Below are 16,638 nucleotides of genomic sequence, written 5' to 3'. Positions count from 1 at the left end.
GGGTCCTTGCGCTTGCAAGGCAGGCCACCAAACTGCTGAGCTAAATCCCCGGCCCATTAGTATATTTTCTTTAGGGAAATGTCTGTTAGAGAGTCCTTTGGCCTTTTTTTTTAAAAAAAATAAGATTACTTTTGTTGTTACTGAATTGAGAGAAAACTTTAAAAAAGATACAGAAATGTAATGCTTTTCAGACTCAATAGTAATGTGTATCTTAATAACATATTATAACTTATATAACTTTGTGTTTCCCTGAATTCCATTATGCTATAAATTCTTTGAGAAGAACGATGTGTCTTTCATTTTTATACCTCCAGTAACTAAGATAATAGTGGATATCTTACTAAATGCTCAATATTTGTTTAAAGAAAAGAAGAATAAGCAAACTAACATATCAGTTCATTTCTTTATAAACAAGATAACTTAAAACTGTGCTCCTCAAGGTGTTAAACTGGCACATTGAAGTACAGTTTAAAAGCTGAGAATTATCATATAAATGCTTGTGCAGTATATCTGATTTATCATCTCATGCTGTAGTGTTTTATCATCATCATTTATAGAAAGAATAATTGAACTCTTGAGGGCCTCTCCGCTTACCTGTACAAATGTGAATTACCTTGCATTATCCTTTCCCAAACATAATGGCTGCAGATGTAATCAAATTGTTCATTTGCTAATGAATTCTTGTGGTATTTTATTTTCCCAAGCCACAGTCCAGCTCATTGGATGATCCAAGATAACCTCCCTATTTTAATTTCCTCAATTACATCTGAAAGAGCCTCTTGCCCTTAGTGTAACATAATATTTTATATAGTCCACAGGACAGTGTGTGGAGATTTTAGGGGGATCTCTTTGTCTACCATAAATGGTAATAATGAATGGAGATAGAAAAGTGGAGGTTCAAGAAATATTGTCGATGTTTTTGTTTTATTTATATACATTTCCTGGGTGGAAATAAAAGTTACATTCATAGTTTACATTTTTTAGCTGGAGAACACATCCTGTTACGAGATTCAAGCTTTTTTCTTAATGTGCAATTAGTACTGTATCTGTCAGTCATGTGAAATACAGCAGGCCGTAGCGTGGATCTGTGGTGTCTCCAGCTTGCGGAACTAGCATCGCTGCTGTCTCCTTGGACGCCTCTGCATGTGAGGCTCAGCTCTGGTGGAGTGCACGGCTCTGTCTTTTTTTATTTTTTCATTGAATTTATCGGTACATTTTAGGTATACAGTACAGTTACATTCATTATCGGGATCTTTTACCTTTACATGACGGGTCTTGGTTCTCATTTTTTCCCCTTGTCCCTGCCCTGCCTTCACCCCTCCTCCCCTCCCCATTTACAAACACTTTATTTCCATTTTTTCATTTTCTCATATTTTTTCTTTTCCTTTATCCCCTTTCCCCTACCCTTCCCACTTTCCCTACCCCTTTAGCCCCTTTCTTCCTATCACACGGCTCTGTCTTTATGTGACCCCACAATTGTGACAGCATGTTCTTTAATCAGCTCTTTTTCATTTCATTAGGGAGAAAAAGAAAGCTTCCCCTCAAAAATAAAATTCCTCAGGGCTGAACTTTTCGGGCTTTACTTAATTTAATTAGACATAGTAGTGAGATGTAAGTGGCCACGAGGAAGTACTGCCCACAGCAGTAATCAGTGAAGGCTCGAAAGTGTAAATAACTGTGCCATCTGAGTTTAATATGTACAGGAAGTGAGGTCCTTTAATTTCATTACAATTAAATAATTTACAGATTTGAGCTCCAGGGGAAATCCAGATATGTAATTTTAAGGTAAAGGCCACAGCGGGCAATAAGCACGAGGAGCTGCTAGATGCTTTTGATTCAATTGAGTCCTTCTTCCAGGGAGACCGTTGCAGCTATTTGGTGTAAATTTAGTGAAACTGTGAATAAGTAGTGTAACTAGGAGTAGCCGTAGGAGGAGTAATTACAGCTTATTCTTCCAAAGTACCGGGTAAGGCAGGGCTGCTGGCCCATTGTCCCCAGGGCTTTGAAAGCTCTTTGTTGTTGAACTTTGTGGGTTGAGAAAACACTAAAGCAGAATCCATCTTTTCTCTCTGATGCTGCTCTCTGTGGGCAGATCCTTCTAAAGTTTTACTCCAAGAAGTGTTTTCCATCTCATTGTTATTGACTACCTTATAACATATTAGTATACCAGTGAGCTGTTATTCAGTGAGTACTTATGGAGCTGTCACTCTGTACCCACAGGGTCTCTGCTGAGTAGAGTGTCCCTCCTGTGCTCTTAGTGAGAAGGGCCTTTGACAAATACATAAAGTAATACGGAGTCACAATGACAAGCTTGATGTGACCCAAAAGGACCGCGGTATAGGTTCTGACCTAGTCTGGCTCACCATCCACCTCATTTCCCAAACTCGATGACCTTTTTATCGAAATTGAATTGTCAGGACCTGAATTTGTTTGCTGCGTATCCTATCAGGAGGGACAACAGGTTCTACTCTGTCCTGGAGCGTGTTTTGGGTTGAAGTCCTGGGGAAGTGGAACCTAGTGTGCTTCTCTTGGGCGTTAAGTCACGAACATGAGACTGTGAGTTGCACAGCTTTTGGCCCTGAGAGTGGTTTCGTGTTTGTGCTCGCTTGGGTTTGTGAGACACCCATTCCTTTTTACTGGAAGCTTCACGATTGCTCTGGAAATGGAAATGAGGAAGAGCTCACAGAGAAGCACGAGTTGAGGTGGGGAAATACTCTGATGAGGACATTGCTGGCCAGGTCATGTGTCATGCAGAAGTGTAAGAAAGGATGTAAAGAATAATAAGGCAATAACTGGACTACACAAGATGCCGGGGAGCTGTGCTCACAGCTGAGTCACTGAAACATTTTTACTTCAATATCTCAAAACCAACCTGGGTTTATGTGTTATATCAGTTGGAAACTTTCTCCCAAAAGAAGGGCAATAAAATTATTTTACACAAATTAAAATACTTATTATTTTTCAAGACAGAATTGTGAATGTAGTGATCAGTGAGAAAGAAGCCATTCCGTGTAACTAAACCCAGGACTGCGTGAGCATCACCTCGGGAGTCATTCCTGCCATCCCTTCTCACCTCCTTCAAGGAGCTAAGGTGATGGGTGGATCCCGAAGCCCTGCTCTTCTGGTTTGAATACTCTGCTGAATCAGGAGTGGCCTGGAACCCCTCTGACTGGACCGTAACCTCAGGCTCCCCCAGCACTCCCACGGCCGCCCACTTCCTGTGTCCCCAGCCTGCTCCTGCACACCAGCCTGGTTCTACTTCAGGGCGTGGGTGTCTCCCCCAGCTGTGAGGAAGCAAGATGCACCAAAGACAGTATGTAAAAGCATTATATCATAATTTTCTTTTCTTTTTTATTTTTTTGTCTTTTTGAGACAGGGTCTCACTATGTAGTTGAGACTGACCTGGAACTCACTGTGTAGCCCAGGCCGGTCTCCCACTCACAACAGTTCTCCTGCCTCAGCTTCCCGAGGACTGGGATTACAGGCGTGCGCCACCATGCCCGGCTATAATTTCCTTTTTGAAAAATTGAATGTCAGCCCAGCTATAATTTTCTTTTTGAAAAATTGATTATCAGCCATATTATTTCCACTAGGCTTTCCCAGTATTCCTGTAATCTAAAGAAATTATATATACTTTCAAAATTATATCTGAAGGAAAAAACAGCGCATCATTTTATGTACTTCCTATTTTATTATTAGCAGCCTGTATACATATTTGATACACATTTATACTATGCTTATTTGCCATATGTAAGAAAGTGACAAGTCTAACAAATAAATTTATATTGAAATATTGAAGGCCGGTAGACATGTTTATAGATCTATAAGTCAGAAGTGCTTCCCTATTTCAATCCAGATTTCCTTGTTAATGTCTAAATATAATTCGTTATAATCAATGATAATAGTATATTTCATCTGCATCTGAAGGATAGGTTAGTAGATAACTCAGACTTTACCTACTGATCTATAATTCCATTCTTAGTATATTAAGTTGCCCTTACATTTGTTTTTGTTAGAATTCCATTGTGTTCCATCCAATTTTAAGAGTCAAAGCAGTACCACAATGTTTTACTAGCCTAGCTTTATAACTCGTTTTGCTAACTGGGGGGCAACATTGCCCATTACTTGTCTTCACGGTTCTGTTAACATTGCATTAAAACTTACAATAACTTAGGGAGGATGGGCATCTTTGGAGTATGGATTGTTGCTGTTCAGAATCATGGTGTGTTTCTCCAGGGATTCAAAACTTATTTCATATCCTTTAGTCACATTTTGTAATTTTCGTCATGTCTTCTGGATATCATTTGTTAATTATGTATCCTGTAACTTGTATTACTGTTGGAAGTACCATTTTGTTGCAGTTACAATTTCTGACTGCTTTGGGCATTTGGAAATTGTTGATTTTAAAATTGTTTTAAACCTTGTATCTGGACATCTTCTTGAACTCTGATTAATTTTCATACTTTTTCTCATTAATTGTACACTTTTTTCCTTTGGTTTTTTTTTCTAAATATGCCACAAGATCTTCTGAAAATAATGATTCTCTCTCTCCATGAAAGTGTATTTCCAGGTGTATCTGCTCAGATCTGTTACAGATTGGTTGGAGCAATGACCCAAGTTATGTTCATAAATGACCTTGCATTCATTTTCTGTCACTCCAGAAAATAGATCAATATGACCCACTGCGTTTTTTTTTTTTTTTTTTTTTTTTTTTTTAGCAGGTGGAAGAACCACTGAGCCAAATCCCCAACCCTTTATTTATTTATTTATTGGTACTGGGGATCAAACTTGGGACCTTGCACTTACGAGGCAGGCTGCGGAACCACTGGGCTAAATAAATCCCCAGCCCTCTCAGACCCACTACTTTTTTAAAAGGAGAAAAACAATGTTTTTTTTTTCCCTTACCAAAGCTCAATCTCCACTTTATGTTATGTTGTCAAATAAGAAAGCAAAATTAAGCTTTCATTTATACTGTTTCCTCTGTAGTTCTTTGAAGAATAAAATTTAAGATTCATTGCTTTTTAAGGTCATTGCACTACTTGATGTTTTAATGACCTTGTATCTTTGCCAATCTGTGATCTATTTCCATCTATTTTCAAAGGCATGAGAAGGAAGTGTTTTAAATATAACAACACAATGACAGGAAAAAGGGCAAAACTAATCAGAATCAAGATTTATTAAGGGCTTTTATGCTTGTGGCATTCCCTCTCTTCTCATTTAAATGAGCAACTGACACATTTAAAATGGACCAAAAAAATCATAAAAATAAAAACTTTTTACCCAATCAGTGTTTCCCAAAGTGTATCTCCCTGCGACAATTAATCCTCCTAATTTTCTACTTGATTGGCTTGAGAGATGTCTAGAGGATTAGTAAAGTGCATCCGGCTGTGTCTGGGTGGGACTCGAGGACAGCACTCTGGGGCTGCATCTGGTCCTTAGCTCCTTCCGGTAAAGTCCTGCCCCGTGTGCTGATTCCTGGCCGCCGTGAAGTGAGCAGCTTTTTCCACTGTGACCTTCCACCATGATTTCTACCTTGGAGCCCATGGGCTGAGACCATGAAAACATGAGCCAAGTTACACGTCCTTTCCTTCAAGTTGCAGGTGCCAGGTATTAGCTCCTAGGGACAGGAAAGCTGGCCAGTGCATTCAGAAAGCAATAGGTTTTTGGATGCTACCAGGTGTTAAGCAGAAAAATAGCGTTTTGTGATCAAACAAGCACGGGGAAATGTGGCTAAACGCTTTTCATCTGTGTTTTTTATAACTGCATCACTTCATGCAATCCCTTGCTGTATGTATACACTTGCAACTCTCCAAGAGATAAGCAGAATAGGTTCCCCTAAATCACCGTAATCACGTAGCCCTGCGTCTGTGAAGCATATTTTGGAACCAGTATTTCTTAGGCTATTTTAGAAAACACCTAAATAAACATCTTTATGTTAGTGAGCTTTCTATCGCTGTGAGAAAATACCTGACACAATCAACTTAGTAGGCAGAAAGGTTTATTTTGGCTTGGGCTGCAGAGGTTGCAGTCCGGCTGCTTAGCCCGGTTGCTTTGGGCCTGTAAAGGCACAGTGGTCGCGGGTGGTGCAGCAGAGGAGGTCTTTCTACCTGACCATGGCTGAGAAGAGAGACAGGGAGAGCCAGGAGAGGCCACGAGAGGACAGAGCTTTCAGAGGTGCCCACCCCACCGAGACCCAGCTTCCTCCCGCAGGCTCTGCCTCCCAAGGGCACCACAGCCTTCTTCCTGCCAGCCCTCCGCACATGGGCCTTCGGGGTTTAGGATCCAAACCATACTGGACTCAGACTCAAGCTGCGGCTGTGTTTCTAGCAAGAGTCAGCGTCACAGACATAGGCAGGAACTTGTTCCTTAAGGCAGCCTTCCAGGGTGGCCTTTGTCACCTGCGGGTGGGGTGGCGAGGGCCATGGCTGCTCACCTGCAGGGGGCGTAAGCAGGAGGCCGGACCTGTAGTTCCAGCTGCTGCCGTTCCTGTTGTGGCTTCCTGTTGTTGAGTCAGTTTACTCCTCAGCTTATGGACCACGCTATGATGACCTGCAGTTGGGGGAGGCACTGTGTCCAGCGCAGCAGAAAACCCGCAAGTTGTATTGCAATGCCCACAATCGGTTGTTCCTTTGAAACCAGGTTTATTAGAGAATTTCATTGTTAGTACGTTTGAGCCATAAGGGGAAAAGGATATAACCCAAGATTTTATGAATATCTCCTTATTAATAAATTCCCAAATTATAGTTGAAAATAACAACATCTGTGCACTGATCTTGGAGCAGTATTTGTTGAAGATCGTTTATTCTGTACTTCAGCATTAATAATCATTTTCCCGAGAGAATGTTTGTTTACATAGCATTTTGTTTCTCCTTAAAATTTAATAACACATTTTAGGCTTCTTAAAATTAATGTCCACCTCAAGGCAAATATCGGATGTAGCATGAAAGTGATAAAGTATTCTGTCCTCGAATCTGATCTTCGCAGGCAGACTTTCGCTTTTATGCTTTATCCATTTGGGATTTTTTTCTACATGGATTTTCTACATTGAGATTTCTATTCTACATGATTTGGGGAATTTTGTGTTTGAAAGTTATAATTTTTATCCTAGCAAAAATATTTTAATTTACCATTACTTTTTAAGATTTTACCATTTTCAGGGGCCAGGATTTAGCCCAGTGGCACCATACTTGCCTTCCAAGCACAAGGTCCTGAGTTCGATCCCTGATACTGGAAAAACAAACAAACAAACAAACAAAAACTACCTTTCTCAAACTACTCTCAATATTTATTTTCTTTTAACTTATTTGCATGCTTTGATATGACCAATACTTCTGTGTACGGTCTTCATGGTGTTATGACATAAATATATCCTTATACTCTAACAAATATTTTGACTACAAACAATTCTTTCATATAAGTACATTGTAATTTAAATAGCATTCTTTTAAAATCATATTCAGAAAGATCTATTCATTTTAAAAGCTTTATGGTGATATAATTCACATACTATATAATTCATACATAGAAAATATACGCCCAATAGTTTTCAGTGTGATTCAGAACTTTTCCATCACCTCAGAAGACACTCCATACCCCATCTTTAGTTATGGCTTCTGTATTGTAGAATGTTTTGGTGCTTTGTTTCATGGCTAAGTAATATTCCATTTTCTGGTCACACCATATTTTCTTTATCCATTCATCCCTTAATGTGCCTTGGGGTTGTTTCCGTGTTCTGTCTGTCATGAATGATGCTTGGTTTGTGTACGTGTGGGGGGGGATGGGATTCTGTATGTAATCGTGGAGGACCTGCTGCGCTGTTTCCAGTGTGCCTGTACCTTGCCACATTCCTACCAGCAGTTACCGCATCTTCGTCCGCATATGGCATCTCTTTCTGGTTCCAGCTGTGAGCGTGAAGTGCTGTCGCACTGTTGTTTCCGTTGGGTTTCTGGCGACTGCTGCTGTTACGCATCTTTCAAGGGCTCGTGAGTCATCGATGTGCCTCCCATGGAAAAGTGTCTCTTGGACCCTTTGCCCTCTTCTTAATTGGTAGGCCACGTGTCTTTTTATTATGGAGCTTTCAGGATTCTTTTTGTATTCTGGGTACAAGGCCTTTATCAGATATGTAATTTGCAAGTATTTTTCCTAATCTGTGGGTTGCCTTTTCATTTTCTGAAATTCTCTGAAGCAAAAAAGTTTTGAATTTTGATGAAATCAAATTTATGGGGTCGTTCTTGTTACTTACGCTTTTAGTGTTACTTAAAACGATCCTTTGCCGTATCCAAATCCAAATCCATTTGGAGTTAGTTTTATATTTGGTAGTTAGTAAGAATTGGATTTCATTGTTTTGCATGTGGCTAGCCAGTTGTTCCAGCACCACTTTTGGAAAAACCACTCTTGGCACCCTCATTAAAGTCAGCTTTCTTTCTGAAGACCTGGTTGTGTTCCAGTGATGTATGGGTCTGTCTTTATGCCAGTGCCAAACAGTCCTCATTAATTTAGCTCTTCACGGGTTTTAAAGCCAGGAAGGATGAATCTACCTACATTGTTCTCCTTTTTGGGGATTATTTGGACTATTCTTGGGCCCTTGCTATTCTGTATGAATTTAGAATCAGCTTCTAATTTTCTACAAAGAAGTCAGCAGGACTTCTGTAGGGATTTCGGGGACCAGTGGCACCCTAACACAGTTAAGTCTTCCAAGCCATAAATGTGGAGTGTTTTCCGCTTACTTGGATCATGTTTATTCTTTGAATAGTGTTTAGAGTTTCCAGAGTACAAACTTTGCCTGCTGTTTGTAGAGTACTCCCATCTTCCTTCCGTGTAGTCTTTCTGGAGTTCCTCGGGTTTCCCTGGAAAGGGCCGGCTGGAGCCGGTGGAGCTCTGCGTGCTGTTGTACTGGGCCTCGATCCAGACGATGCAGGCCTGCATCTCACACTTATTTCACCAAAGATCTTCAGTTTAGGATTAGTGTTAGCATTTCTTGTTTTGAACTGAGGCTTTAATTGCCTAAGATAGTTCTTCACTTCAGACTTTTGGAAGCTGGCAGTGTTAAGAGTAAATTTTGAACTCCTTTGGATAAATGCTACCAAACCCAATTTAACACCAAAAGTTCATTGCTGTGCTGTTTAGTGCTTTGAATTACATTTTTTATTCTGTATCAACAGGTTAACAAACTTGAAACGATTGTGTGATTAATCTTTGCAAATGTTTTATTTCCGTATTAGCATACCCTAATCCTTGTATCTCTAATCTTATCTTTAGCAATTATAAACTGAGAGACAAGTCACCGAACATGTAATAAAAGTCTAGCAAATGACTTTAAAGTATAGTAAGTGAAAAAGGATATACTTATGTTTCCATGACATGCACCAAATTCACCAAACTTTGCTCTGTAAAGAGACCTGTAAAAGGTAGAAGTGTCGTCTGTTTCTTTAGGGTTAGGAGAGTTAGGAGTGATCTTACATGTTTCAAAATTATAGACAGCTCCCTTTTCACTTCTCAGGCAACAGCAGGTTGATACGGTGTTTTCTGTAACCATAATTAGATGTTAAATTTCCATTAAACATTTGAAGGTAGTAATGATGCTTGCTGCTTTCTAAATGATGGTCACATCTTGGCAACTTAATGTGATGATATCTAAAAGTTATTTACCTGGAATATGCACAGGAAATAAAAGTTACTAATGTTCCTGTGGTGGAATTTGTCATTAGATGAATGGGGTAAGGAACTAAAATGATCTCCTTGGCTGTTCCGTGAGTCTCGGTTCCGTTCCTTAGCGGAAGCAGGAGGACCCCATTCACACAGGTAGATTGAGAGGTGTGGCCGGGAAAAGGGGAGACAGTGATAGAGGAAAGGGGTCTGATGAGCTAAAGACACAGCAATCCCGCGACGGGTGGTGCTGTGAGCCTGAAGTAGTGACTACGGCCTTAATGAGATTACAGATTTGAAATTCATTGTGATAATAAGACGTAGCGTGTATATTGTGATCGTTTTCAAATGATCCAAAATGTAGCTTATTTGGAGCCAGAGGGTAAATTTTAGGGACACAGTGTAAGATTTATGCCACAAATAATGACAGTTTCAACTTCTAACAGCAAGACTTGAAAGAATTTTACAAAAATGATCAATAAAATTAAAAGTAAGAGATGTTGGGAAAGAGTGAAATAGAGCCCTGAGCTTACGTTCAGATGGGTGTGTCCTAAAGAAATAGGAGCCATATGTTTACATTTTCTAGTGCCCCATTCAGAATTTTAAAAGCAGATCGAGTTAATTTTACTACTATAATTTAACCCAGTATTCGAAATATTTTCATGTGTAGCCAATAGAAATTGTTCATTGGATGTTTTATTGTCAATTTTTTGCACCGAGCATTTGAACCCCAGCACGCATTTAATCCTGCAGCGTCTGGTCATTTAGAGCGTTTCCGGCGGGCCCGGAAGCACAGGTCACGCACTTCGTGAGCGCGCATCTCAACTCTAGGAGGTGGAGAAATAGGAGGACCAAGCTACGAGACGTTTGAGAAGGCTCCCTGCAAACTGTTTACATGTATATTGATTGTTTATAAATGTAAGCTATCGAGCAACTGCAGGTGTTCCAGACATACAGCTGAAATCCCACTCTTTCTGTAAGACTCAGGGAAAAAAGGAAATAAATGAGGCATTGAGGAGAATTCCAGGAGCGCAGAAGAAACTGAGCCCCCTGCCTGTAGGAGAAGCTGGCTATGGGAGCGAGGACACCTGAACACAGTAAACGTAGCAAGGCTATGAAGACGGGAAGACGGGGAGGCTGCTTTCTCTGGGAGAAGTGCCTTTATTTTTCTTCCTCATTATTTTTGTGCTCCTGACTTTGGCTGCCAAGAAATTTGAAGTTCAACTGTACCAATTAATAGGAGTTTATATCTACTAATTTATGTTTTAATTATTTTTATTATTTTTCTACTTAGTGAACCATGTTTCCCATTTATTTGTACAATATCCAGATATTCTACAGATTTTTTTTAAGGGTAAGATTGACATTCAAATAATTCTGAGTATTGAAACACTATTTACACCATAATACATAAATCTCAGAATATTATGATAATGTAAAAATGTGAACATCATTTTGAAAATAAACTTTGTCTTTTTCTAAAGAAGGAAATCGAAGTTATCAAGAAATATAGAGCTGAGTTGTTGGGAAATATTACAAATACTCCTTTTGAAAATTAAATTGTAGACAGTTCATTAGAGCATAAGAAAATATGATCTTATCTCCTTTGGGCTGAGAGACACAGGACGTCTGGAGTATCGTAGAGCTAACTTGGTAGTTTATATGTGATGGTGTCACTAACGTTATACAGTTTCCCCGTTCATGACCTTTTTGGAATAGCATTACATAGTGTTAAATTCTGCAGAAACAGCTATTTTTTAAAGCTGCGGTAGAATTAAAGACTACAAAAGCGATGTATTTTGGTAAAACTTCCTGTAGCACTCACTGGCAGCCTGGGGTGGTGAGAGTCCATAGGAAAGAAGAAACCGTTTCCTTATTTGTCTTGGCAGCATCTTACTCTGTGATCTGGGCATGATCTGTAGATGGTAGAAAGTGTCTCTCCATGTCATAATTTGTGCTGTGCATCAGCTCTGCGGAGAGTGTATATCATGTGCTTTTTAAGAGTAGCTCAGAGACAAAGAATAACAGCACTGTGCCAGGGAATGGACGGACGTATGTCCGAGGCCCCTGATCTCTCCCGGGCCTCACATCTGCCCTCTCCTAGATGGCGCACAGGGAAAGTCCTCGTGTTCTGTGTGCCTGCCATTCCAAGGCTTCTGTGCTCAACCTCAAGTGTAAACCTTTCAGATACAGTTAGATCTACTAGCCAGCTAATGTAAAATATACGAGAGAGGACACCATTTATTACCATTTATTGTAACAAATAACCTGGCCTATTCATGGTATCTAAAATAATATTTTTATTGGGTACCATAAAAGATATTTAATGCTTGCTTGCTTGCTTATGTTTTTCTGACAGTACAAGGCAGGTGCTTTCACTGTGCACCTAAGTCTCTGTGATTTTTCTTTTAATATCAGAGTTTACAACTATTTCCAAATAGATCAAAGATGTTTTCAGTGGTTATCAGCAGTTGTTATCAAACGTTTTATTGTAGATACTAAAAGATGCAGTGAAAAACTAAGGTAATGCGAGTTACTTCCTAGAATTCTTACTGTGTCAAATATTGACTTTTTAAAATAATACAGAAGAAATCAATGGACACTTCTCTGCCTTCCTTTGAAAAGTACTGGGAGAAACATTTCAGCGTGTGTGTGTGTGTGTGTGTGTGTGTGTGTGTGTAGCATAGTGAGAAGTCAGGTTCTAAAAACAATTATAATGGAATGCCTTTTGTTTTACATACATTATTTTGGGTGCACCAGTTTTACTAGTTAGCAACTGTTCTTACTAATGGATTATAAAACATTTTCAGTGTGAACCCTGATTATGTGAAGCATAATCACCTTGATTATATCTTTTTATGTGTAGAATAAATGAACATATGTTCAGATTTACTGTTACATTTTCATTTCACACTAGGAACCTAATTTCAACTCAATAACCCCAAGACACAAGGCATGAAATCTTGCTTAAGTCAGTAATTAATTACATTTCATAGTAAACAAAAGTAGTTCATTAAGGTTTTATGTTTTCCTTCCTGGTAATATTGGTTTTTATATAAATGTTTAACTTTCCCAGATCTATCAGAGAATGAAAAGCCCTTTAACATACCCAAATGATTGATCTGTTTTGTTTCCAAAGATCCAAAGGCCATTCATCCTTTCTAGGTTTGCCTGGATCTGGGGATATCTGTACCTGAAATCCTGACAAAAGATACTGATGTGAATAATTAACATACTAAAAGAAAAGGGACGTTAGATGTGAAGATACAAAGAAAAACTAAAGGGATTGTCATTAAAACTCCAAATGATGTAGTCAGCTTCTGAAGGTTTGATACAAACTCTGTTTCCTCTCTCACTGAACGTCTCCTGAGGTACGATATAACTGTGATCTGTGTTCGGATGCCGCACACCTAGTGAGCACTCCTAGCCATGCCAGGTGGAGTAGAGTATGCAGGCAGGAACAGCTGGGAGAAATTAGCGCTGACAACACACCCCCGCCAGAGTCCAGCACCCCTGGCCTTCGTGTTCCTACACGCTGGAGGCTTTGTGTCAGTGCCGCCTCTCTACGCAGGCTGTGGGCTGGCCATCCAGAAAGGCTTCTCCCACATAAACCAGGTTGACTTCCTTATCCACAGGACCTTTACCTATGCCAGCCCCACCTGGATCCAGAATACTCTGCTGGGCCCAGGGTGACACCAGCGCTCAGATTTCTCAGGTGCAGGAATGGAAATTGTTCAAAGAAAACTATGTCTTGAAGGAAAATAGAGGAAAGAACCTATTCCACAGGGAGCTCTTAAGGAAAGAAAGAGGATGGGAAAAGATAACACGGCCACATGAAGAGACCGAGATAGCCATAGCACTAGCCTCAAGTCATGTGATTCGAATAGACTTTCTTTTAGAGAAGTCCAGTGTTCACCTGTGGAGAAAAATTAATCTGTATAAAATTCACTCTTGCTTTTTCCTTCCTCGATTTCTTGAGCCGGAATCTGCAGAATGTAAGTATTAGAAATAGATGTTCTCAGAAGAAATGTGTAAGAATTCAGTGTAGGCACTTAGTTCTTTGGTTTTGCTCCCTTCACAGTGAGAATTCAAGTCAGTGCTTGTGTTGTGGCCGATGAAGCAGTGAAGTCTATGTTACTACGGGAGACTCAACCCCGAGGACACAGCAGTGTGGCAGGCGAAGAGCTTCCTGCTCCTAGTGAAATATCAGTGCGGAGTTAAAACAGCCTTAGGAAATAAAGCTGCAGGTGAAGCAGAAACACTGCAAAGCTGACAGCTGCTGTTGTACCGCTGTGTTCAAGCCAGCATAAAAGATGAACTATGTTTACTTAGATCTGTATCTACTTAAACTAAAATTTCTTTCGATATATTGTATTTTTTTTTAAGTTTTATTTGGAGACATGAGACTCATGTTGCCTGGCTAAAGACTTTTCTCATCTTTATGTTTTTATTGAATTATTTTAAATGATTTATGATTAAGAAAATAAAATGCGGTTATGGTTTGGAGGATCATATTTGTTATGTAGAAATTACGAGAGCCTGCAGAAGACCAGCGAGACTCGCTGACATCCCTTTGAGGGAATTCGTCAGTCTTGATTACCTGCCTCTAGGGGCGGGCAGTGTGACACACCCAGTAATCCCAGCACTCTGGAGGCTGGGCAAGGAGAGCACTGCAAGGTCAAGGCCAGCTAGAAACGCGGAAGGAGACCCTGTCTCAGCAAGAAGAGGGAATTTATTTCTTCCAGCTCCAGAAGCTCTGGTGTCTCTTCAAGGCCCTGGTGGACGCTCCTCGTGACCCCATCTCACCCCATACCCTCCCGGGCCTCTGGACACTGCCGTGCTGCGGAGCTGGGCTTCTGCCTGCGACCGTGGGCAGACACAGAGTGCGTGAGGCAGTGGAGGCAGTGGAGGCAGACACAGAGGCAGTGGAGGAGCTGTTCATCAAAATCGGGACCTGACCCAGAGGAGCTTTCCCAACCCTGTTCTTCTGCTCTCCTGCACCGTTTTCCACAGCTGCTGTCTCTTCAGATCCCCATGTCTGGTGTCCCTGGCTTTTCAGCAGTCTGTGTCTGACCCTTACTCAACTCCTCTTTCTCCCGCGTCCTGTTCTGGGCCCTGGAATGGCAGTGCTTCTAGCATGTGTGCCATCCTTGTGGCAGTGCCACCGCCGTTCACATGGCCCCATCTTCTCTTTAAAAGACTGTGGCATTAACCATCCCCACTTGGGGGTCTCGTGGTCACCTCAAGCCCATCTTGCCTCAGACTGGATCATCCGACCCCCTTCAAATGTGGTCCTCCTCATTTCTGATCGTTCTTAATGTTGTCTCGTGCAACTACTATGGTCCCTGGAAATAACCTGTCTTCTCTTTACCCGTTACACCCTCGATACGGTTAATCACTGTTTCCTAAGTTCTCTCTCGGCAGTCTCTCCCTTCCTTTCCTCTGTTCTCAACGATACTTCACTAGTTCTTTCTGCTGTGTGCTGTACCATTATGCTGAGTACCCTAAAGTTCCCTGCCTTCAGATAATTCCTTTTCCAGTTCAGCTATTATATGGGTTATGTCTTTCTGAAGTTTCACTCTCCTCTTTGGAAATCGTTGTTACTAGTCCCCTAGCCACCAGATAAATTCCAAACCCCATAGTCTGGCCCTGAACACCTCTGACCTGTTCACGCTTCCCTGTGCACTCTGACCGGCCGCCTGTGCACGGCACATAGGTCCTGCTCTCCACTGCCCCTCCTTGTGTGGTGCCAGCTCTCAGGTCACTGCACACGGCACGCGTGAGCATGTACGTCCTCCTGTTGCCACCCAAACTCTAGCCGAGTTTTCAGCTGAAATCCAGTCACCACAGAAATCTCCCTCATTTCTTTGTCCCAGCCAGAAACTCTTCGTCCTCTTCTGAACTCTCCTAGCACTTGGGGTCTCTCTCTTCCTCTTACTGGCTGTTTGTGTGTTAGCCTTGGGGCCTCCTCTAGAGTGAGAATCACGTGTGTCTTATGCAGAGCCTCAAGGGCCAGCCTCTGCCAGGCTCCCCAGTGGTGACCCCCCTGGGTCCAGTGTGCCTGTGGCCTGTCAGCGAGGCGCTGGGTGTCACCACTACTCCTAGCGCAGAGCCTGAGAGAGAGGTTGATGTCACTCAAGGTTTGCTTTGTTTTGTTAAAAGAAAAGAATGTGAATTGACTTCTTAATAATTACTTGAACCCTAAGCAGCTAGACTGTGACTACATTATCCTGTAGTATGGCTGTTTCCGTGGGAATCCAAGAAAGAAAAAGGCTTAAGCCTCTAGTGAGTTTTCGAAAGGAGGAGTGAAAAGGTCCGGAAAGAGCGCATCAGTCTGTCTGTCTTCCTGAGCTAAGGATGTCACAGACCTGGGCCCTGCTGCAGGAAAGGCCTCTCCCCTCCCGTTACTCTCCTGCTGGGAATGGAGCCTGTTTTTCTGGAGTCCCCACACGTTAAATTGCCAGGAGGTCCTAGCATAAACTATGGAGAGCTCTGGCTAAATGCCTCATAGAAAGCAAGGCACCCATAGATAGAGGTAGAGATATATTCTAACTGTATTCCAGATAGTGGTGCATTTTTGGAATATGTATATCTATTTTATATTTCATATACATCCCATATGTATGCACACACACTTAAATTATATTTTCCACCAAATGTTGAATAATGGCTTCAGAATTATAATTGATGCATGTTGTTATTGCTCAATTACAAGATGAGCAAACTTTTAATCTCATTCTCTGAAGACAAAGAAAAGGTTGGTTACTTTTCCCCAAAGGTCATAGAACAGCAGAGCAGGAAGGACGTCCACTGCCTGCCCACTCACTGAGTCTTGTCCTGCCACCTCCGGAGCTCCCTGAGCCGTCTGTCCAAGACACTTCTTAGAGATGAGGTTATTCACTCCATCCTCCCAGTAATTTGGAACATAATTCACATCCGGCACTCTGACTTCCAAGGCTCAGTCTAGTTCTAGCCTGCAGACTCGTCCATAGT

General features: G+C 41.2%; 1 protein-coding gene across 1 annotated transcript in view; it reads left to right on the top strand.

The window, feature by feature from the left end:
* The window catches only part of Rims2 (regulating synaptic membrane exocytosis 2), a 408,447-nt gene that overhangs the window by 347,090 nt on the left and 44,719 nt on the right, over nucleotides 1-16,638 (top strand). Inside the window, exon 24 of the mRNA XM_033759701.1 lies at nucleotides 13,727-13,861. Coding sequence (XP_033615592.1) covers nucleotides 13,727-13,861 — 135 coding nt within the window. The remainder of the gene's footprint in view (nucleotides 1-13,726; nucleotides 13,862-16,638) is intronic.

This window comes from Fukomys damarensis, unplaced genomic scaffold (genome assembly GCF_012274545.1).
Source record: "Fukomys damarensis isolate Sample0158 unplaced genomic scaffold, DMR_v1.0_HiC HiC_scaffold_5, whole genome shotgun sequence".
Classification (NCBI taxonomy): domain Eukaryota; kingdom Metazoa; phylum Chordata; class Mammalia; order Rodentia; family Bathyergidae; genus Fukomys; species Fukomys damarensis.
Note: the sequence above shows the minus strand (reverse complement) of the source record. Positions and strands in the feature narration are given on the sequence as shown.